The following is a 22,556-nucleotide window of genomic DNA, read 5'->3' as shown; positions in this document are numbered from 1 at the left end:
TTAGTTAAGCTCTAATCCTCACATTGTGTTTTGAAGAGATGTGTGGGAGCTTTCCAGTGAAATCATGAAGTGTTTGCAGGCTGTGAACTTGACCTTTATAGATACTTCTTTAATGTATTTCTTGACTTCAAGAAGACAGGAACAGAGCAAAAACTGAAAATTAAAAGTCTCTCAAATGTTATTCAGTAGCATCTGACTTAAGTGATTTTTCAGCTGTTCGTTCAACCTGTAAAATGTCACAATAATTTGCTCTTCTATTTGCTTAAAGCACGTTTTATGATACATAACAGTACCATGTTGATACATACAATTATATTTTACATTCAGTTATGCAGATGTTCGGGTGGAGAGGAGACAGGAGATGGGCTTGGTAGAAGTGTCCTCCGAGGTTGTGTCCTCAGCACTAAAGGTACAAAGAGAAAAGTTTTTTTCATTAATATGTGTAGTAATCACAACTTGTTCCTATGTTAATATCACTGAAGACTCCAGCATTGTCTTTCTGGGTGGATTCCCTCAGCTTCAGAGTTCATCGCTCACTTGAATAATTTTAAAGTAAATTGGATAAGCTCATGAAAGGATAAACCTGGAGATCAGTAACAGCCACAAATTAAGTGGAACATGGGCAGGGGCAATGTGAGATATCTCCACCTTTCCTTGGCAGGGTACTACAGTTTAAAGATTCATTTGGACATGTTCTGGCAATCAGCCTTCTTGGCTACATCTCAGGGAGCTGCTGAGGGAAGAAAGAAAAGCTCCTCCTCGGTGCACGGCTGAGTGTCTCACAGAGGTTGCGGTTGCTGTCATATCCAATGGAACACAAAAGAAAGAGTCAGAAAAACATCTGAAGGCACAAAATTACTATGGCAGTAGCTTGCTATTTATTTCCATCTCAGCAATAGCTCTTTGTAAAATGCTTTAGTTAGATGCTATCTGGAAGGTACTGACACCTGTGCCCAGGTCTTCTGCTGGCCCACCTGGGATTGGTTCTGCTCAAGTCATTTTAGGCCAGCCAAAGAAGTGGGTGTGCAACCATTACTAGATGCATTTCAAAATGTTTTTACCCTGACAGATGCAATAGCTATTCCCTTTTTTGTTTGTCTGTTTTAGGACAGTGGCGCCAGCTTGGATCCTGAACAGCACTTTAATGCACTTGATATTGGTGCCTCAATCCTCAGCGCTAGTCGAACACCCTCAGTATCATCCAGGAGCTCACCAAAATCTTCCCACACACCCAAGTCGGACCCAGCATGTGAGTGGCTTTCCTGGATTACTGCATTACTTTTAATTTAGCCAGGTTACAGAACGTGTGCGTATATCCCACAGCTGCTAACTCAACAGTTATTTATGATGTATTGATAATATGTGTTTGTCACTGATAATGAAGTGCATAATCTGAAATGGTAACATACAAGAGGGAAGGTTCTAGTGCAACCACCTATACACTGGAAAATGAGTAGCGGGACAAGCTGTGAGACCTCTCAATCTGTTACAAGAATGAAGACTTCTGTCTTCAGCTTTGAGAGCATCAGTATGAGCAATACGACTAGACTTAGATGAGTAATAACAGCCTGTGGGTGATTCTCTTCTGGCCAAGATTCAGGATGCTCTAGCGTTGACTTGGACACACCTTACACACTCTTTCTGCTCCTTGGTCTGGAAGAAAAGCCAATAAGCTAACCTAAATTTACAGTTATTCAGCCCGTATGAAGGGAGTTCCAGCTGTTTTAGAACAGCTCTTGGGTCCTTTTGCTCTGTTCATTGGCGCACAGAATTGTAATCTGTCTCATTTACTTTTATCTTTGCCCAGGCCCTCCTTATCAGTTTAATTTTACTGCCACTGAAGTCAACAAGAACAGCCTTGACTCCTGCTGGAGTTTAGCCAGGCCATAATAATTTCTAGCTTGGTCTCATTGTTATTCCCCCTTCAAACGGGGATGATTTCAGCATGTGAGAACTCAGTGGTACTTTTCTTGCAGCTACACCAACAAAGCTGATTGCAGAGTCTAACACCCCCTTGCCAAGAACACCGAGCGCGCAGCAGGATTTATCCGTGCATAGACTCAGTCAACCTACTGCTCTTCAGGTAATTTTACAGAGTCGTCAAAACAGGCAGATGGTAAAAAGCACGTGCCACATACACAGCTTAGCAAATAAAAATGACTTGCACAAAACCCATGGCATTAGAAGAAACCTAAAATTTAAAGGGGCCAAACTTATAAATAAAATTTTGGTTTTGTTTTGTTTTGAACATAGGTTTCTTTGCCTTCTCAGCCTCCATGTGAGCTTCTCCCACAGCAGTTACTGCCTCAAGCAACTCTGCAAAATCAGCCTGCACCTCTGGCACAGGTTAGTGGGGGATTTGGAAGCAGAATAGGTCACTTGCCTATCTCCTGATATTTTCTCCTTTCATCTAGTAAATTAATAGCATCCAGATATTTTGGGGCTTTCAGGTTATCTCCTTAGTAGCTGGTATCTCCAAATTTACCAGCTCTCAAATGCTTAAAATATTGTGGGAAAGTAATCTGAATTGTACACTTGTGTGTTTAAACATGTAACTGCATACAGGTATTCAGAGCAGAAGCCCAGGTACATGTAGGTTCAGGTGCATACACACATCTATATCACAGGAGGACAAAAAACAGATGGAAAAAGAGTTTTCAACTTTGCTTCTACAAAATCAGGTCCCATCAAAATCAAGGTCACAATGAGAATAAAAAAAAACAAACTGAAAAACTAACAAAGACCCATTCCTCCTAAAAACACCTGTTTGTCTGTGCTGATGCAGAACTAACCAGCAGTAAGGGACATACCAGTTCAACAAAACCCATTTTGTAAGTGTGCCAGTAACAGGGAGGATGCTGATGGAGACAATTTCCTCAGTGAAATCTACTAACCCATATCTCAAAAGTGGGAGATGGCCCAAAAAGACACCTCAGTGTTTCATTTGTAGTGGATCTTCAAGAAACAAATTCGAGTACCATGTTCTCATCACATTGTTTCTCTCCTGTGGTCACGCTGTGGTGATACACCCCATCATCTGCTGATTTTAGAAACGACAGAGTAGTCCTGGACCTAGGCTGCTTCTACTGTTGGTATCCTGTACTCTGTACGCTGTCACAAGATCCCAGAATTTCTCATATAAAACACAGAAAGTCCTGAGGATCCCTGCTTTAAAACAACAAATTCTCATTTATCTTCTATGTTTAATATTCTTTCCACGACTCCACACCAGTGTGCAGTGAAGAAACAGCATATCAATTATCCGCTCTGAGCATTCATTTTCTTTTACAGATACTTCTCTCCGTTATTCATTAATGCACTTCCAAATATCATTTAGTTTATTTATTACAAACCCGCTTGTGTTTTGTTTGATTTTTTCTACCTCCCTTTCTTCTCCATCAAAGCTCTTTGTGAAAAGATGCTTTCTAGTTGTTTACCAAGAGCCTCGCTGCCTCACCCCTTCCCACTAAAACGCTCTTACTGGTGTGCCAGCTCCATTTCTTCTCCACCGAATTGCAGCACTGTCCAGTCGCACAGTCACTGGTTAAGCCTCTTTGGGCTGGCTAAATCTCGGTGAAAGGAAGAGGGCTGACTCAAGTCTGTCTACACAAGGAGCCCTCTTCTCAACTGGCAGCAGTCACAGCAATGCTCCTGGTGAAGCTCAAGATGGAGCTTCCCGTGATGAGGAGCAGGGAAATAGCACCAGGATGTTGCAGCTCAGGTTGCTTTGCTGAGTCTCATACCCCACAGTGATACTCCTGGGAAAGGTAGCAGTTCTCCACAGACTCGGGTGATTTTCATAAACTACTAATTGCTTTCTTCAATGGCTTACCTCCCACCTTAAAATAATAAACATGTCCTCCTACAGCAAGATAATCCATTATTTAAAAGACACGGCACTAAGACATGCAGCACTAAGCAAATGAGTGACGAAACCCAGGTGCTTCCCACCATGAACATTTCCTTGGTTTCCTACCTGACCATTTTGCAGCGTCTTAGCAACAGAATACAAGCTCACTGCTTTTAGAAATAGCACGGCCAGGTGCCCCACTGCCATCCCACGAGGAGGAGCTGCACAGGTTGCTCCCCACTGCCTTTCCGCCGCTTGCCCTCAGCTGAAGGTGACCGATGGCAGAAGCCAAAAGGCAGTGTGCCGAGCCTGGCCACGCAGGGCCCCAGCACTCTGACGGGCGTCCTTGCAGCTAACATTCGGTTACGGGGCAGCAGCGGAGGGGGGAGGGGGGGGGAAGGATATTTTAAGCGTCCACGACCGCATCTGCAGCGAGCAGCTAGCTCCCGCCTCAGGCGCCATCTGCTTGAACTTTGATTAGTTTTATTTCGAGCAAAGGCTGCGATGGTTTTGCCTCCGCCGAAATGTGGTTTTAGCTTCTGCCTTGCTTGTCTGAATGAACAGACAGCACAGTACTAGGTGTTGCCTGAATGTAAATGGTTTACTTTAAACCAAGTGCTCCCTATTAGAATATTTGTTTGTTTGCCTTCCTCATTGTAATAAATTAAAATCCCCTACCACACAGCGGATGTTGATGACTGAATAATAATTAGCACTAATAATCCGTTTGGGATTGCACAGGTGTTATTCACAAGACAGAAAGAATGAACAAGTTGTTCGGTGAGCTGCAAAACTAATGAAACCCAGTTTCCCAAGGGCCGTGCCTTGCAAGGCTGGTGCAGGGACCCAGCCTTTCCTGCGGGAGGAAGGGATGAGTGGATTCCTCTCTCCTTTGCTTAACTAAAGCTTTAATGAAATTACAGCAATCTGGTATTTTTGAGGCTCTCACAACTCTGTTGCATGTCTCTAACATCGGCCAGAAGGATTGAAAGTTGGAAGGTAGGCAGAAAAGAAAGGTTTAAAGGAAACTGAGCTAAAAATTAAATAGGGTCTCTTTTCTTTACCCAGCTACTTATTGTCACGAAACTTGTAGGACCAGAATGTGTTTGAGGTGTTCATCTTTTTGTTCATCACATCTGAAATGGGGGACCATCCTGACAAACACAGAGGCCTCCCCTGGCTGCAGCCCCCCAGCACCTAGAGAGAGGGAGTAGCCCAGGCACCCTGGGGTGGCACCCAGTGGAAACACCCCTCCTCAGGCACCATCCAGCTGGTCTCCTTCAGATGTCCATGCTGGCAGGGAGGAGTCACAGCCCAGAAGTGCCAGTCCCTCTCCCTGGCCTGTACAGCCTGTCTGGACCATCAGCACCCATGCATCGAGCCCATCTCTACTAGAACATCTGCCCACACGATCCCAAAAGCATCACTTCATATTTTTTTTTTAAGAAAACAGGCTAAAATTGCTGCTGAGTGGTTTTTTGTCTGTGTTAACAAACCTTGATTAAACTGGTGCCATTATGGATACATCACAGGTTTAGTCTTCCATGTTTGACTGTATCTGGAAAGCTGGCACTTTTCTGTGTATAATATGTGCTTTTCTGAGGATCTTACAGATGTTTGTAAATACCTAAGTGGACAGATAGCAACTTCATCTGATGCCAATGGCAGAGTTAAAGCTGTGCAGTGCTTTCTGTGGAACATTTCGAGTTAAGCTCTTCTAATTTATTATACAATTACAGATTTCTCCCCTAATTAGTAAAGTAGTTAATGATCTTGAGATAAATACTCTGTGGTGCGGGTCCATTGCTGTTAGTGTCTCATTGTACAAAAACAACAGAAGCTCTGTAATCACAGGGGTCGTGGCTAGAGTTATCACAAATTTGGGAGTTAGAGTGGGAAAGGGAAAAAAGCAAAAATAGAAAGTTCCTTGTCTTCTTCTGTAATGGCTCTCACTCTAGTAGACCAGCTAATTGTTGTTGTTAAGTATATTAATACAAAAAGCACATAAAAAAGAGAACAAAAATGCAACATTAGATGAATATGCTAAATATAAGACAGTGTTGAAAAAAATTAAGGAATAATAATTTAAAATCAAGAGGAATATATTTTTGCATGCATCTTCACAAAGCAAGTTCAAATTCAAAACTAAGGCCTGGATATGGATTTTGTTTCTTATTGAAGTATAAAATTATTATAAAATTATCTGTTTTAAAATTCCTTACTCTTTTTAAATGAAGAAAACCAGGTTCCTTTCCCAAAGTATCTTCACGGAGTTTGCACGTTAATGAAAAGGCTGCCATCAGCAAGCCAGGCAGTTAAAATGAAGCTTTTGGCTACAATTGGTTTTAATCCCTTTCTGATCAGGACCCTTTTAAAGACTTGAGTAGTCCTCACTAACAGACTTCATATAGAGAGAACTAAGTTGCAAGACAGCTTTTTAAAAAATCCTGTACAGACCCAGGTTAAAGCAGGACTTAGCTGCATCTCATGTAAGCAAGCAATAGCATCATTCCACTTCTAAAATCAAGGTACGAGGGACTCCTCAGAAACACGGAGTCAGGCTACAACAAGCAGCACCAGACGCCCCTTTAAGTCACTTGTCCTTGTTCCCAAACATCAGAGGTTTCCACTTATGCATTCCTTGGGTTAATACTTTATACATGGACTAGAAAAAGAGAGACCCCACTCTGACTGCTCCCCTTTAACACCAATTAGAAGTAACACCAACTTCCCTTCGGGAGCTTTGACACCGTTTTTCTGCTCTGGGGGAGGACCGGGTTGCGGATGACAGCGCTGCTGTTTGAAGGCAAAAGCGCTGTGAATCACGGTGCTGGAGGCCAAGTGCTCGCATTATCTCCTTGGGCAGAGAGCACAAGCTGCGAGCACTAGCAGGTGCCTTTGCCATCAAAGTGGGCTCGGAGGGCTTCTGCCAGCAGTAACTGCACGGACCACCTTAGCAGCCCTCCTTCCCCCTCAGCAAGGTCGGCCATGAAACTCCCCTCCACCTTGACACCGCTTTTTGAGCAGTGACCTCCCAGATTGTGCGAGGAAAGCCGCCCTCCACCTGGTAAATAGAAATTAACCCTCTGAAGGTCTGTCCTTTCTCCCCCAAAGGCCATTTACACAGAGATGTCAGATTTGCTGGAGGGAATGGGAAGGTATTTCACATTCAGCTACTTTAAGGCAAAGCACTTAGTTGATACAAATCTGACCTCTCACGTTTATATTTCTCTAAGTAGCCAGAAATCTAATTTACCTGTCAGTGTTGCTAGCACCAGCGCTAGCACTCCTTAATTCCCTTTTTATTACAGTTTTTTTTTTTCCTATTAAAAAGCCAGGAATGGTGTAAACAGGTGCACTTCCATGGAGCAGGAAGGCTCCAGCAGCGTGCATCAGTTCACCCACTCACACAGAGCCACTGGAGCAACCACAGGAACAGGGCACCATTTTCAAGTCACAGCAAAATTACTATTCTTCGTTTGCCTGGACACTCACAGCACCATGTGTTTTCAGAGAGGTCTTGGATGCCTTGATTACAGAAAAGCTTACAGATTTTTTGAAGTGTGGGTTGTTTTTTTTCCAAAGACTGTTTTTTACTTTTGGAATATGAGCTCATGCAAAGCAACTATTCCAAAGCCTATTTAAAGTAATAATTAACTTTGGTGGACTTCAAATCATACCCAAGAATGCCAAATAAAACTAGAAATTTATTGCTATGTTAGTCTCCTCCACACTTCTTGAATGATTCCACTTTGTGCCAGGTATTGCTGCTACTGGAGATTGCACTTTCTTCCTGACCCTGATTAGTGATCTCCATTTTATATTACTGTTTAGAATAGCCCTTACCCCACTGAGCTGATCTATTCATTTTACATCACATATAAAAATAACATAATGAATATTCCTTGTAGCTTGACTACTACTCAGCTGTAGAAATCTAGAAAATGTTTTATTGTGGTCAGCTGTTGCGTGATGCTATAGTAAGTCATCAGCAGAAAAAGCGATTGCAGAACTGCTGTTTTTCTGTGTGGAAAAAGGAAAATGTCAGTAAAACACGTCCGGAATATACAGTTATGCCATGCTAAGGGCTCCAAACTACAGGCTAATAAAAATAATGCACTCATTTGCCTTCCAATTAAGATGCTCTTGATATTTTAAAGTAGCATCCTCTCAAAAACAACCCTTCTGATAATTCCCTAATGGAACAGGGTCAGTTGTAAGCAGTTCATTCCGACTGAAATGATTTAATGTATGTGTGTAAAATTGAAAATAGACAAGACTTATCTCTGCCTAGCTGTTACCATATTACAAACTCGTCTTTTATTCCTTTGGCTGTGCTTTACAATCAAGAAACCAATAACTTCTTACAGAGCAATGTTCTGCTGAGGCCTGTTTGTATTATAATGACTGATTTTGCTGCCTTCTTTTTCAGTTCTCGGCACAGTTCAGCATGTTCCAGACCATCAAGGACCAGCTAGAGCAGCGGACCCGGATTCTGCAGGCCAACATCCGGTGGCAGCAGGAGGAGCTCCAGAAGATACAGGAGCAGCTCTGCCTGGTGCAGGACTCCAGCGTACAGGTGCGTGGCTGCTGGGAAGGGCAGAGCGAAGCATCCTCTCACATGTGGCTGTTGATAGGGTTGGCCGTTTAAAATTAGCTCCAGGGTCCAGGAAATCTGGACATGTGGAAACCAGATCACCTGAATGAGGATGTTGCCTTCTGAAAATTAAAGTTGCCTCTTCAGTAACTCATGTCAAGAAAGATTTAAGAGCTTTCTGGAAGAAGAAAAGGAAGAAATATCTCAGCCTTAGGAGGAGGAGAAGAATTTGGGTCATTTATAGTAGCGTTTTAATACTTTATCTACTGAGTCTTCAGACGGAGCAGCTGTAGTAGAAAAACGTTCAAGTTCAGACTTGCCAATGATTATGTCTCTTTAGTTCATTATCTTCTATCCAGTCACTACTTGCTTCATGTTGGCATCACTCGTGCTCAGTATCTTGTCCATCCAGCTCTTCCTTAGCCAACAGCCCTCCTTCAGGCAGTGCTCACTTCTTTTCATTTGCTCCCTGTTTTCCTGACCCTACCCCAGCCCAGATACAGAACACAAGAGATTAATTTCCTTCTCATGTTAAAACCCAAACCTCTGCTGATGTTCATTTGTTCACATCTGGGGGGTGTCTGAATTTGTTCTTCACTGGACCAGCTTAAGCCTTTAGGGTGAAGCCGACTGAGCCTGCTCTTGTTCTGCCTTTAATACCTCCTACACAGAGCTAGAATTCACTAAGTACGGTATCTGCTTTTAATTCACCAAGTACAGTATCTGCTTTGTACTACCCCTTATGTCTACTAAAGCTCAGAAATAATAGCAAGTACAGTTCAGTACCTCACAGGTTTCACTTAATGACAAATAGACAAATCATCATCCAGTTTTATGGAAGTTTTCTAAATGCGGGGCGATGACTGCTATGTTCCTCATAATTTAACTGTAAGTGCCAGGTTAAATGACCCTTGCTAGAAATGTTGCATTGGGGACCCACTGTGAATATTGTACTAACAAGACTTTTTAGAAGACAAGCTCTGTCACAGAAACAAATGTCTCAAAGAATATTTTAAGCACAGGATGAAAACCTGGGACCTGCTGAAGTCAGAGGGCATTTTGCTCCCAACATCCACAGAAATAGACTCTCACCCATCATCAGCATCTGTGAAACGCAGTTTCATATATTAAAACAAATTATAGAATCATAGAATCATTAGATTGGAAAAGACCTCTAAGATCATCAAGTGCAACTGTCAACCCAACACCACCATGCCCACTAAACCATGCCCCAAAGTGCCACATCTACACATTTTTTTAAACACCTCCAGGGACGGTGACTCCACCACTTCCCTGGGCAGCCTGTTCCAACATTTGACCACTCTTTCAGTAAAGAAATTTTTCCTAATGTCCAATCTAAACTTTCCTTGGTGCAACTTGAGGCCATTTCCTCTTGTCCTGTCACTTGTTACTTGGGAGAAGAGACCGACCCCCACCTCACTACAGCCTCCTTTCAGGTAGCTGTAGAGGGTGATAAGGTCTCCCCTCAGCCTCCTCTTCTCCAGACTAAACAACCCCAGTTCCCTCAGCCGCTCCTCACAAGACCTGTTCTCCGGACCCTTCACCAGCTTCGTTGCCCTTCTCTGGACACGCTCCAGCACCTCAATGTCTTTCTTGCAGTGAGGGGCCCAAAATCGCGCACAGTATTCGAGGTGCGGCCTCACCAGTGCCGAGTACAGGGGCGCGATCACCTCCCTGCTCCTGCTGGCCACACTATGTCTGACACAGGTCAGGATGCTGTTGGCCTTCTTGGCCACCTGGGCACACTGCTGGCTCATGTTCAGCCGGCTGTCGACCAGCACCCCCAGGTCCTATTCCACCGGGCAGCTTTCCAGCCACTCCTCCCCAAGCCTGTAGTGCTGCCAAGTGCGGGACCCGGCACTTGGCCTTGTTGAACCTCATAGCATTGGCCTTGGACCATCGATCCAGCCTGTCCAGATCCCTCTGCAGAGCCTTCCTACCCTTGAGCAGATCAACACTCCCACCCAATTTAGCGTCATCTGCAAACTTACTGAGGGAGCACTCTGTCCCCTCATTCAGATCATTGATAAAGATGTTAAACAAGACCGGTCCCAATACTGATCCCTGGAGGACACTGCTTGTGACCGGCCACCAGCTGGATTTAACTCCATTCACCACAACTCTCTGTGCTCGGCCGTCCAGCCAGTTTTTTACCCAGCTTAGAGTGCTCCTGCCTAGGCCATGAGCCGCCAGCTTTCCTAGGAGAATGCTGTGGGAGACGGTGTCACAGGCTTTACTAAAGTCCAGGTAGATGACATCCACAGCCTTCCCCTCATAGACTAGGCAGGTCACCTAGTCATAGAAGGAGATCAGGTTGGTTAAGCAGGATTTGCCCTTCATGGACCCATCCTGGCTGGGCCTGAGTCCCTGGTTGTTCTGCACCTGCCATGTGAGTGCCATCAAGATGAACCGCTCCCTGCTACTGAGGTCAGGCTGACGGGCCTGTATTTCCCCTGATCCTCCTTCCAGCCCTTCCTGCAGATGGGCATCACATTGACAAACCTCCAGTCATCTGGGACCTTCCCTGTTAACCAGGACTGCTGGTAAATGATGGAGAGTGGTTTGGCCAGCTCCTCCACCAGCTCCCTCAGTGCTCTCAGGTGGATCCCATCTGGCCCCATAGACTTGTGGATATCCAGGTGGCATAGCCAGTCATTAACTGCTTCCTTCTGGGTTACGGGGGGGTTATTCTGCTCTCTGTCCCTGTCTTCCAGCTCAGGGGACTGATTACCTTGAGGGTAACTGGTCTGACTATTAAAGACTGATGCAAAGAAGGCATTAAGTACCTCAGCCTTTTCCTCATCCTTGGTGGTAGCGTTCCCCTCACATGCAATAAAGGATGGAGATTCTCCTTGGTTCTTTTTGTTAGTAATGTATTTGTAAAAACATTCGTTGTTTTCTCTTATGACTGTGGCCAGATTGAGTTCTAGCTGGCCTTTTGCCTTCCTAATTTTCTCACTGCATCACCTAAGGATGTAGTCTTCTTGTGTTGTCAATTGGGATTGTATGTTTAGGCAATCAAGGGATCAGTGAAGCCAAATTGGAAACTTTGCCACCTAAGTTGCTGCATGTGCACTGCTGTAAGACAGCACAGCAATGGTGAGTCCCAAAACCAGGACTCTGTTTCTGGTGCCATATAAGCCTAAAGGAAGACCAGTTATCACTTCAATGCATTTCTTCTGTTGGTTCTCACTGATTTTGGTTAATGGCAAAGGAAAGTCTCTCTGTATTTAACTGGCCTTCAGTTTGGAATCATGTCATATGTCTGAAAGCTATTATTATGAATATCAAGAGATGTGATATTCTCACTTCCTCTCTTTTTAACTGGATGAAAACTATTACTCTCTCCTGGTGAAGTCTTCAATAACCACATACAGTCATTTTTTTCTTTTTTTTTTTTCATAATTCAGGCAAAAATAGAAGATCAGAGCACATTCTTACTTGCAGGAAATGGATTTTATTTTTACATAAGTGTCTCCCATATGCACTAGGGTGCATTTAATAACCCAATGACCGTGGGACAGATTCTCAGATATGCTCATAGGGAGCTCAAGCAGAGAGAAGAGGAGACCCAGTGGGTAAATGGTGGGTAGTTCTGTACTGCCTACCCCATAGCAATTTGTAGCCCTGAGTTATACCATTTGGGTGATCCTCTCTCCCATGAAGACTGTTCCAGGTTGGACCAAGTATTTTCAGAATAGCACAAGTTCTCTGGTGTCAGCACTGACCACTTCCCAGCTTACTGCAGATGGTGTCAGCACTCACAATTTTCCAGCTTACTGCAGATGCCGAACAGAGAGGCAGGGGGAATGGAGGGCATCTCGGGAATGCAGGAGCTGCATGTCTGCCTGAAGGGGCAATGCTGGATGGGGAGGATCATCCTCTGTAGTATGGGTGCCTTTCAGTCTCCTCAGAGCAATCAAACAAGGTGATGAGATGCAAGCGATTGCACTGACTCATGGCCAGGGCCTTTTCCTTCTCCCTCTTTCTCTAGGTTAAAAAATCCCAAACAACGAAAACAAAGAAATTACTGTGCTGTTGCAGGGATAAAGAGAGACCAGGAATTAGCTCTGTCTTATTTGGCTAGGGGCAACTTAAAAGAAAGCCTCACACTTTTGCATGCATGCATGGCTCACAAGCCACAAGGAGTAAACTGTTAAATCAGAAATCCAACCACGTGCTTTGCAGCACAAATTTCATCATTCAGGGAGCTGGATGTCTGCAGACATTGATCTATGTCTATCATCAGAGCTACAAAGCATAGCAGCAAACAGGCAAGCATTACTAGCAAGCACATTTCTGTTCTTTTTAATATTCTGTGTAGAAGAGCTGTAAGCATGGGGGAGTGCCGTAGGCTGACTGAAAGGGGGGAAGTGTTCTCTGGTTTTCCCTCGTTAGCTGATTTATTAGCATATCTTCCCCACTGGCTCACTCCCTTCCACACAGAAGGAGTGCACAGGTAGCTCTGGGGAGAATTAAGCCTGATTTCCATTTCCTTCAGAGATCTTCAAAACTGCAGTACTGCAGTCCACCAAGAAACACTTTTCCAACCGGAGAGATGTTGAGCACGTAGTCTGCATTAGAAACTATTTCCAAGAGCCTTGTGTGATGAAAGATGGAACTAGCAGGAGGGTTGTGGGCCCTGAACAAAAGTGTTCAAAACTCCATTAAATCCCTGTTACTGCTTTTCCTGACAAACAAAGTATGAAGGACAGGAGCAGCAAGAGTAACCTCAGAAGTCTGAAGGATGCTGTGTCTGCTCCAGATTTGAGCAGTCTAGCTAATGAATTGTGGATGGGGAGGAAGGTAGAAGGGCTGAGCCTGACCAGCCTGCAAGAACTACAAACGAGACCATCCCCAGCCACCCATCGTTTGCCAACCAGGCTCCCTTCGAAGTCAGTGAATCTCAGCTTCCCAGTGCTGTGCTTCTCATCTTTCCATATTTTACATAAAGAAAGAGTCTTCATTTCTGTAATGATGAGCCCGAAGGCTATAATCCCCTGATTATCCAAAGGACAGGTAGAGTCAAAGAGCCATTTTCCTCACAATGTCTTGACAATGTGACTCATCCATTAGCTGTAGGGACCATCTATCTCGGAATGAGGGGGCAGCAGTGTCAGAGGGTCCCTCCCCTCCCTCGCTGCTTTGCTGCGTATGTTAACAAGCTGGCCAATTAAAAAATATTTGGAAGATACTTCACTGACCTTGCAGTCCGCAAAATCAGCCATGAGACACGTCATTAGCAGCAATGCAGTTAGCAGGCTGCTAATTTATCTACTTGGATTTGCTCAGACTGGGAAAGATTTCATTCTTCATTAGGGGGTTTCTGTTGTTATTTAAAGCTGCCATATTTCAGTGTTTCAGGGGAATTCAGGCAGGACTATCACAAAAGAGACACATTACCAAAAAAAAAGCACCTTCAAGCTTTGTACAAATGAAGCACGTTCTTGCTTTTAGGCCTAACTAGCAGATAGAAATTCCACGCTTTGATCCTCTCTCTGGTTAACTTGTGTTTTGACGAGGCATCTTGAGCCTTCCAGTTCTGCAGGGGTATGGGTTAAAAGGCACCATCGCTTCCTGCCCTGACCTTGTTTTTTTCCAGGACATTGATGTTCAGACAGTAATAATGCTGCTTTGGCCATTATAATGCCACAGAGGGTCCCTAGGTATGAAACACTCAGAGCCCTCTCAGAGTACAAACACATGAACAAATGAAATTGGTTTACAGGGATAAACTTGATTGCAAATTTATAGCATGTTAGCTGCCAACCATTAACCGTGCACGTTCCAGTGGCACACTTTGGTAATTGCAAAGTAGGTTATTCTGCTTTCTTTCAAGGATAAGCTCCTTGGCCTTCGTCTGGAAGGAAGGCATGCACACAGGCAGGTCTCTGCAGAGTAAGTCATTCACTGCAAGTTCACACCCTGCCTGACACGCACATCAATAGATCTGGACTTTGCATTGGGTGAACTTAGTATTTCTCCAGCACTGTGCGCCACATACAGGAAGGACACTTAAATTAATCTTCCTAAAGGTCTTAATTTGCGGTGATCTGGCCAGTACCAGTGGGCTTACATTCCCCATCCCATTTTTGAAACACACCACTTGCTTTAGCTGTTCTGAGTATTACATCAAATTTTATATCAATGGCGACCAGTTTCATTGCTAGAGCTAATCAAGTGAGTTCATTTACTGAACATGTCCAAAGCTTAGCTTCTATATACAGAAAATAAACAAGAAAATGAATTTTCATCATTCCTGTCTTTGATTTATTCATAATAAGACCTATTTACTTGGCAGAACTTGCGAGACCATCTGTCTTTCTGATATGTAATGGCTCCAAACTCAGTGAGCAGTGTTTTTAAAAGGAAACACTCGGAGCTAGTTTCAGACCTGCTGCGAGCAGCCCCAACTCTGTTACTTGACCCATTTATTTCTATCAGACATCTTTGAGATGTGGCTAGCCTACAGCACCTGAAACAATCTGTTGCTTTAGGACCATTAACATGCTCACTAATTGCCCCCCTCCCTCAGCTGATTAATGTAAGCTTTGTCTGTACCTTTTTTCTCAGTAAAATCTTGGCACACAGAAATTCATTAAAAATTGATCATATTTAAATGGATGCTGTATTTTAAAAGCTAGATAAATAAGTACAAACATGATGGCCCAACCCATACTTATGCAAAGAAAAGCAATGCATTGTGCCCGTCCTTTGGAGAAAGGTATGGGGTTTTTCCAAGAAAAATTAGAGGGGACATGATAGTTTAGGGAATTGTTAATATAGCAATAAGCTGCAGAAAGGTGTACTAATTACTGGGTGTACCTCAGACATACTGCTAGGCATGAGACTGATGGATGAATAATGAAGAGAATAATTGTGATTCTGATTTCATTTAAATCCTAAGTAGCTCCACTTAAATTGATGGAGTTGCACACGTATAGCAGTGGTGTGGAATCAAAATCATATCCAAAAATGCCTTCAACTACATGGGATGCGTACCTCCGTACAGTCCTTGGTGGCAAGAGGCTAGGTTTGAAATATTGCAAAGATAGCTTGTAGCATTAATAATGCACAGTTTTAAAAGATGCCTTTTTCCTCTGTACAGCTATTATAAAAGAAATAGCCCTTAGAAAAGCAAAAATTCCCAAGCCCTACAACTTTTAAAGATGAAAGCCTCATCTTGCAGTGCAAGAATGGAGAGTATATCATTTACAGAAACACTAACAGAGGAGGTGCTAGCTCTTTTACACAAGTCAAATGCATGGCACAGTTAGGAAGAACACTGGGTGACAGTTACCTGATGGGAAATCAGATAAACGACAGTGACTGTTTACATATCTTGTCAATGATAAGAACACGGCCATTCAACAGAGAGAGCCCTGGCCTGACTGTGACCTCATTAAAAACATTCGACAACCCAACTGTATGAAAGGAGTAGAATTTCCAGAGACAAATTCAAAAGCAGCCCTGTCTGAAAGGAGGGCTGATTTTGTTGACAGGAGAAATGAAAAGACATGGAGTTACTCTCTTCTTTCTGGTCAGGATGCCCCAGAACACGGCGAATGTACAGGGAACTGCTCTTACAAGAGCTGTGCCTGCCCCACAGAGAGAGGACTTGTACCTTCAGAACACATTTCGCAAGTAATGAGTGCACTTGCAGAACAAGAAATCAAGAAACCAAAGACAGCAGAACTGTTAATGTAGGAAAGACAGGTGATTTCCAACTAACAGTAGATAGACAGTGAATCCAAAACCGTGATTATTTTAGAATATATCTTTGGATTTAAGTCTGTCACCTTCATTATCTAAGACAGCTGGGCTATGTAAATAAACCCTCCTCTCTTCTTTTCCAGATGTTCCTACAGCAGCCGACTGTGTCCCTGAGCTTTAGCAATGCTCAGCAGCCAGAGCCACAACAGCTACAGCAGAGGTCAGGGGCCATTTCTCAGCAGCAGCTCGTCCCCAGTCCTCAACTTCAAGGGCAAATTGCATCTTCGCAAACAGCGAACCAGCAAGCACTGAGAGAAGCAAGTGTAGTATCAAGCCAGGTAATCATTTCTTTGAATAGAGAAGCATTTCATAGAATTATAGAATCACAGAATGGTTTGGATTGGAAGGGACCTTAAAGATCACCTAGTTCCAACCCCTCTGCCCTGGGCAGGGACACCTTCCACTAGACCAGGTTGCTCAAAGCCCCATCCATTTATATGGAAAGAAGATACTGAGGTGTTATTAAGCAAGCAAGTAAAATCATGTCAGTCCTGTACGTGTACCTTTGGCTTTTCTTTCCTATTCTCCCATATAAGGGCAGCCTATATAAAGGGTCTCCCTACAGCATTTACTTTACCTTAAATCCCTTTTCTAAGACCTCAGCCAGGAGGGTTACCCGAGCAGCTGTGTCCACTTGAAAACTGAGCAGAGGGGCATGCAAAGGGTGCAGATGACTTGCTGTTCTTCAGTGGATCCTGAAAGAAACCTGACCGACCGCACTGGAAACTAGCAATAGTGGTGTCAGCCGTGTGACCTCTCAAAATAACCTTTACCCCTGCTTGCTCCCTGAATCCCCCTGGATGCTACCAACACAACGAGGCCTGTCTGCTGTGGTGGCATGCAGTTGGAAGAGATTTGTGTGGGACCCCTGGGTTGTGAGCCTTACAGATCCCTGCACAGGGAAATAAAAAGTTCAGGCTCAGTCAGCAGTAACATAGATTTGTGAAAGCTAGTAGGTTTGGCACGGGATTTTTTTTCCTTATTGTTGGTTTCTCGGCATTTCTATTGTTTGCTCTTCCCCCCCCCCCCCCCGTCCGCCACCTGTTGCACCTAAGCAGAAAACTTAGCTCCTACTTCTGCTGCCTGAGCGTGCAGCAAAGGTAGCTGCATCAGTACCTTCGGAGCCCTCAGCTGTAGATTTAACTCCCTACATACCCGTATTATAATGACTCCATTAAAAGAAAGAGCATATCCGTATTCTAAATAAGAAAAAAAAGAAAAGAAAAGAAACCACAATTTGTTCTTTAATAAGGTTTATTCCCGTAACGGGGCGCTTACGGCAGAGCTAATCACGCCAGACTGCGCCCCTGTCTCCGCGGGGTCTCGTTTGTCTCCTCTACGGCCCGACGGCGGGACCGAGCGCCCCGGGCCCGAGGGCTCCGCAGGCCGGCGGGGCACAGCGCGGGGCAGCGGCGGCAGCCCCGGGGGACGCCGGCCTGTCTCGTACCCTGACGGCACCCGGCGGGCCCTCGGGCCTTCTCTACCTCCGCTCTCTCTCCTCGCTCTCTTCCAGGGCCCGAAGGCGACGAGAACCTCCGAGCTGGCGGCGGGCGGCGGCCGCCCCCCCCGCGGCGCGCCCCCGCCCTTCGCCGCAGCCCCCGCCGGCGGCGGCGGCACCGCGGCGCCCCCTGCCGCCCTGCCGCGGGGCGGCACCCCCGGCCCGCCCGCCCCCGTCTGCAGCCACGACCAGCAGCTCAGGTACGGCCCGACCCCGCCCGGCCCGGCCCGGCCCAGGCCCCCCGCCCGGGGCTTTCGCCCCAGTCGCTGCTCTCGGTTTGAGTCCGGCGTGGGGGGTCGCGGCTGATGGCGCCGCCTCCGGCCTCCCAACCCCGGGGCGGTGGGGGGGATGTCTCCGCTATCCACTTTGGCATCCAGCTAGACACGTGAACCGAAAAATTTGCATTCCGATACAAAGAAAGCTCGAATACGGGAGCAAAAGAAATGTCACCCTCCCGAAATCCTAGCGCCCGGCCTCTCAGCGAGGCACCCACATGTGCTGCCCCGACCTCCACCTCGCAGCGCCCAGGGTGCGCCCGCCGCAGCCCGGAGCTGAGGCTGGATCTCCTCACGCTCGGCCTTGGGCCGCGCCTACGAAAGCATCCCCTTCGTTTTCAAAACGCGGGGTCTGTGTGGTCCTTCTGTTACAGCAGTGTCGCTTTTTCTCTTTCCCACGTGCCAGACTGTTGCTCAGCCAGCCCATCCAGCCCATGATGCCTGGGTCCTGCAATGCAAGACACCCTTCAGACCTCAGCATGGCGGGATCTCAGGCTAAGTATGTGCCTCGTCCAAGAGAAAACCATTAAGGTTGCTTTTGAGGGGAAATAGCCTTGTTTAGCAAAATGATGAAGTAATTATAAATACTGGGAACGTGTTATTGTGCCGAGCCTGCCTTCCAGTGTCAGGGTCAGCCTTACCCTGCCTGGTCACATCAGGAAGGATGACAGAGAGAAACACAATGTGCCAGTGGTGTTTTAACAAGCCAAGGCTGGGGGTGATTTTCTCCCTCAAGTGATTCTCGCTTCAGTGCTGGAACTTCTGACCCACCCAGGTAAATGTGAGAGAGAAAGTCAGCGCTGGCACAGTTGAAACAACCGGCACCAAGCCAGCCCCTGCTCTCTGGGCAGTGAGATGCTGGTGTAACGCCGCTGGAGCTATGCCTCACCCACACCAGCAGAACGGAAAGAACCAACAGGCCCCTGCACCCGAGCACTCGTGGAAAAGCTGCTGAACAAACCCCCTCAGGTGTTTTGTCTTCTTGAAATTTGGATGAAGGAAGCAGGAAGTCATAGAATCGTAGAATGGTTTGGGTTGGAAGGGACCTTAAAGACCACCTAGTTCCAACCCCCCTGCCATGGGCAGGGACACCTCCCACCAGACCAGGTTGCTCAAAGCCCCATCCAGCCTGGCCTGGAACACTGCCAGGGAGGGGGCAGCCACAGCTTCTCTGGGCAACCTGTGCCAGTGTCTCACACCCCTCACAGTGAAGAATTTCTTCCTTATATCTAATCTAAATTTCCCCTCTTTCAGTTTGAAACCATTACCCCTCATCCTATCACCACACTCCCTGATCCAGAGTCACTCCCCACTTTCCCTGCAGGCCCCCTTTAAGCACTGGAAGGCCCCTATAAGGCCTTCTCTTCTCCAGGCTGAACAACCCCAGCTCTCTCAGCCTGTCCTCACAGGGGAGGTGCTCCAGCCCCCTGATCATCTTCATGGCCTCCTCTGGACCCACTCAAGCAGCTCCACGTCTTTCTTCTGCTGGGGGCCCCAGAGCTGAACACAGCACTGCAGGTGGGGTCTCACCAGAGCAGAGTAGAGGGGGACAATCACCTCACTCAACCTGCTGGACACGCTGCTTTTGATGCAGCCCAGGATGTTACTGGCTTTCTGGGCATGCTTCTTTTTTTTTTCCTTAGCTGTTTTTTGTCACTATACTTAACTGTGAGCTGCTAAAAGAACAGGCAACTGTTACTCATAGGTTTACAGTGAATTACTTGTAAAATAATTACTTTAAAAGTAATTCTGTAAGCTACCTCAGGAATGCAGGTATTCAGTACTTCTTTTTTTAAACATCACTGTTGCTGTTTGAGTTAAATTTGCCAACTTGAAACACACAGCATTTTAGGTCTGTTTTTAAGCATCTAAAGAAAAGAGGCCTGGTTTGCAAAGATACATGTCCCAGTTCATGTAGACTTCCTGACTCACCAGACCCTTTTTTAGGAGCTCACATCCTAGTACAAGTACCCAAACTGTAGCAGTTCTGACTAACCCCTAATGCTGAACAGCTGTTGGGCAAACACACGCCACGCTATGATCTCATCGCCCATTACAGGATAAACAGAATTAGCCTGGGTTGGCAATAGCTCCGTTGTGGTTTTGCCCACAGCCTTCCACAAAACAACACATATTTAAGTTTCGCTGCGCAAAACCAGACTGGCAAGAGGAGCCGAGTATTTTGCTTCTGTCCCGTCCCTCACTCCGGAGGACTTTTAGAGGCTTCTTCTGTTCCTACAGCGTGGCTCACAGCGACGGGGGGACCGTACCTGGCGATATGTGCACGAGCAGCTTAAGCAGTAATCCACCCCAGCCGTCCTTCTGCAAGAGACTGCCGCCCCCCAGGCAGTCGCAGGGCAGCGCAGGCGGCACAACGGGAGGTGTATTTACTTCCCTCTCGCTGCGGCTCAGAGCTCAGCCTATTAACACAGAATCAAAGGCCGTTTGGTTTAATGAGCCGGGGACGTGAACGCTGTGGCTGAAGAGAAGGTGTGCATACATCAGAATCTTTCATGAATCTAAAACGTGATCTGGATTTTGAGGTGAGATGTATCCTGCCCTCCAAGTCCGGCTCATGCACAGAGTAAGGGAAAACAGCGCTGCCAGCGGTGCCGTCGTCCACATTAGCAGGTCCCGTGCACCGGAGACCTTTATTAGGAATTATTTACCAAGACTGGGGACTCCCATCCCTATCCTAAGAGAAGACCTTTGCTTCCAACAGCTTGTTCTTGACTGGTTTGCTTCTTTCTTCCACAGGTATTCTCAAACCCAACAAATGTTTCAAAGTTTGGAAGTGCAGACTTCCAGCAGCAGTTCTCCAATCGTACTGATGGGACAAGCAGTGTTAAACCAAGGGTTCGCCACTACGCCTCCTTCCCAGCCATCCTCTCTGCCACCTATGCAACTCCAGCACCAACAGCATCAGCAACAACGCTACCTGCAGGTAGGGTAGGACAAAGAGGATGATGTAGGACACGTACACGCAGAGCAATAAGGCGAATGGGCCGCACAAATGGGGCCCCAGGTGTCAGTGGGAGCGCGATCGAGGCAGAAATGGCCTTTTTAGAGATACTGGAATGTGCGAGACAGCGACACAGTGCCGTGTGCCCTTCCAGTGTAGCAAGGCAGCGTAAGAGCAGTCGAATATTTAAAAGGAAATTACTAATTCTGTACATGGGAAACAGAATCAGATTATCCTGGCTATATTTAAAAGTGTATTTCTAGACGGAGAAAATTGCTGCCTTAGGATTTATTCTGTACTCTTTATTCAGTAAAAAAATCACTTAGTTTACAAGTCAAAAGATGATTTTTAATTACCAGCATCGACATAAAATGAGATCTGGATCAGATATCTGGATCCCTTCAGTAAATTAACATATTTTCTCAACTCCACAAGGCAAAGAAGATAAACTGGAGCACATTGCCTGGAAGAACCAGGTGATTTGAAGATGTAAAAATACTTATTTTTTGACCTAATTCAACACATACTAAAGTAAAGGGGAAGGGGGGAAATGAGGTGTCTCTGTATTAACTCAAAAGGAGCTGAACTGAGCCTGTAAAACCTGATCACATATCCACTGGCATCACTGAAACAGTATCATCAACCTCAAATGATTAAATTCTTGTTATTGAAATGAAATCCTTATCACAGCTGAGAATTAATGAAAAAAAAAAAAACAATGGCAGATACCATTCCCAATAAAATCATCTGCAAAATTCGCATCGACTTCACCACTGCAAGGTCACACCCTACTGTAAACTCACAGAAAGGGCGGGCTAGAAGGGACAGCATGAGGTACGCTAGGATCCCCTGTTTAATTTCTATTTCATTTCTGTCATCCCTCATCTGTCATTTCTGACATGTTTGCCCACCCTGTTCCTAAAGAGGCTTTTCAGGATAACCTGCAAATCCTGGGCAGTGCATTCCTATTAGAAAACCTTTCTCAATGCCTAATTGTAACGTTCTCTGTTGCAATTTACGTCCATTCCTTGTAGCATTAGGTAAGCTAACCCCGTGCCAAACAGCCCCCAGAACTAAAAGCCAGCAAACTAGCAGTACTTTTAAGCACCCTGTACATTGAGGATGAGGAGCTTTAACGTGTGAAAGACTCGAACACCACGCTGAATTTTATTTTATCTGTAGGTGCAAACACCAAGTTCTTTGCACAATGAGCAACCCGATTCTTTGCTCCTGCCGTCTTACTCACCACAGCAAGGAAATATGGGGTATCATCAGACACAGCAGCAGCAGCAGCAGCAGCAGCAGCAACAACAACTAACATCAAGAAGAAGCAATAGCTTATCAGAATCGTCAAACTTACCACAGCCACTGCGATAAAGAGTCCCACCAGCACAATCAATGCACGATTAGCTTTAACCAAGGGGCACATGGGGCAGAAGAGAATGACTTTGTACTCACTGTTCTGGCTTTTGCACAAGCGTTTCTTTCGAAGCTCTACGACAGAAGTAAGCCGCGGAGCGCAGGCTGCTGCAGACGGCGCATTTACGGCATGTTGGATTCGGCGTGCGCCGTCTCGTGAG

The 22,556-nt window shown here is 45.7% G+C and overlaps 1 protein-coding gene across 1 annotated transcript in view; it reads left to right on the top strand.

The window, feature by feature from the left end:
- Positions 1 to 22,353, top strand: part of NPAS2 (neuronal PAS domain protein 2) — a 106,147-nt gene extending 83,794 nt beyond the window's left edge. Inside the window, exons 12-21 of the mRNA XM_086482179.1 lie at positions 328 to 409; positions 1,108 to 1,249; positions 1,977 to 2,083; positions 2,254 to 2,346; positions 8,283 to 8,429; positions 16,325 to 16,519; positions 17,755 to 17,939; positions 18,421 to 18,513; positions 20,772 to 20,958; positions 22,159 to 22,353. Of these exons, the coding sequence (XP_086338305.1) occupies positions 328 to 409; positions 1,108 to 1,249; positions 1,977 to 2,083; positions 2,254 to 2,346; positions 8,283 to 8,429; positions 16,325 to 16,519; positions 17,755 to 17,939; positions 18,421 to 18,513; positions 20,772 to 20,958; positions 22,159 to 22,353 (1,426 nt within the window). The remainder of the gene's footprint in view (positions 1 to 327; positions 410 to 1,107; positions 1,250 to 1,976; positions 2,084 to 2,253; positions 2,347 to 8,282; positions 8,430 to 16,324; positions 16,520 to 17,754; positions 17,940 to 18,420; positions 18,514 to 20,771; positions 20,959 to 22,158) is intronic.
- The last annotated feature ends 203 nt before the right edge of the window (positions 22,354 to 22,556 follow it).

This window comes from Leptosomus discolor, chromosome 1 (genome assembly GCF_034619465.1).
Source record: "Leptosomus discolor isolate bLepDis1 chromosome 1, bLepDis1.hap2, whole genome shotgun sequence".
NCBI classification, from domain to species: Eukaryota; Metazoa; Chordata; class Aves; order Leptosomiformes; family Leptosomidae; genus Leptosomus; species Leptosomus discolor.
This window is presented reverse-complemented; position numbering and strand designations above follow the sequence as displayed.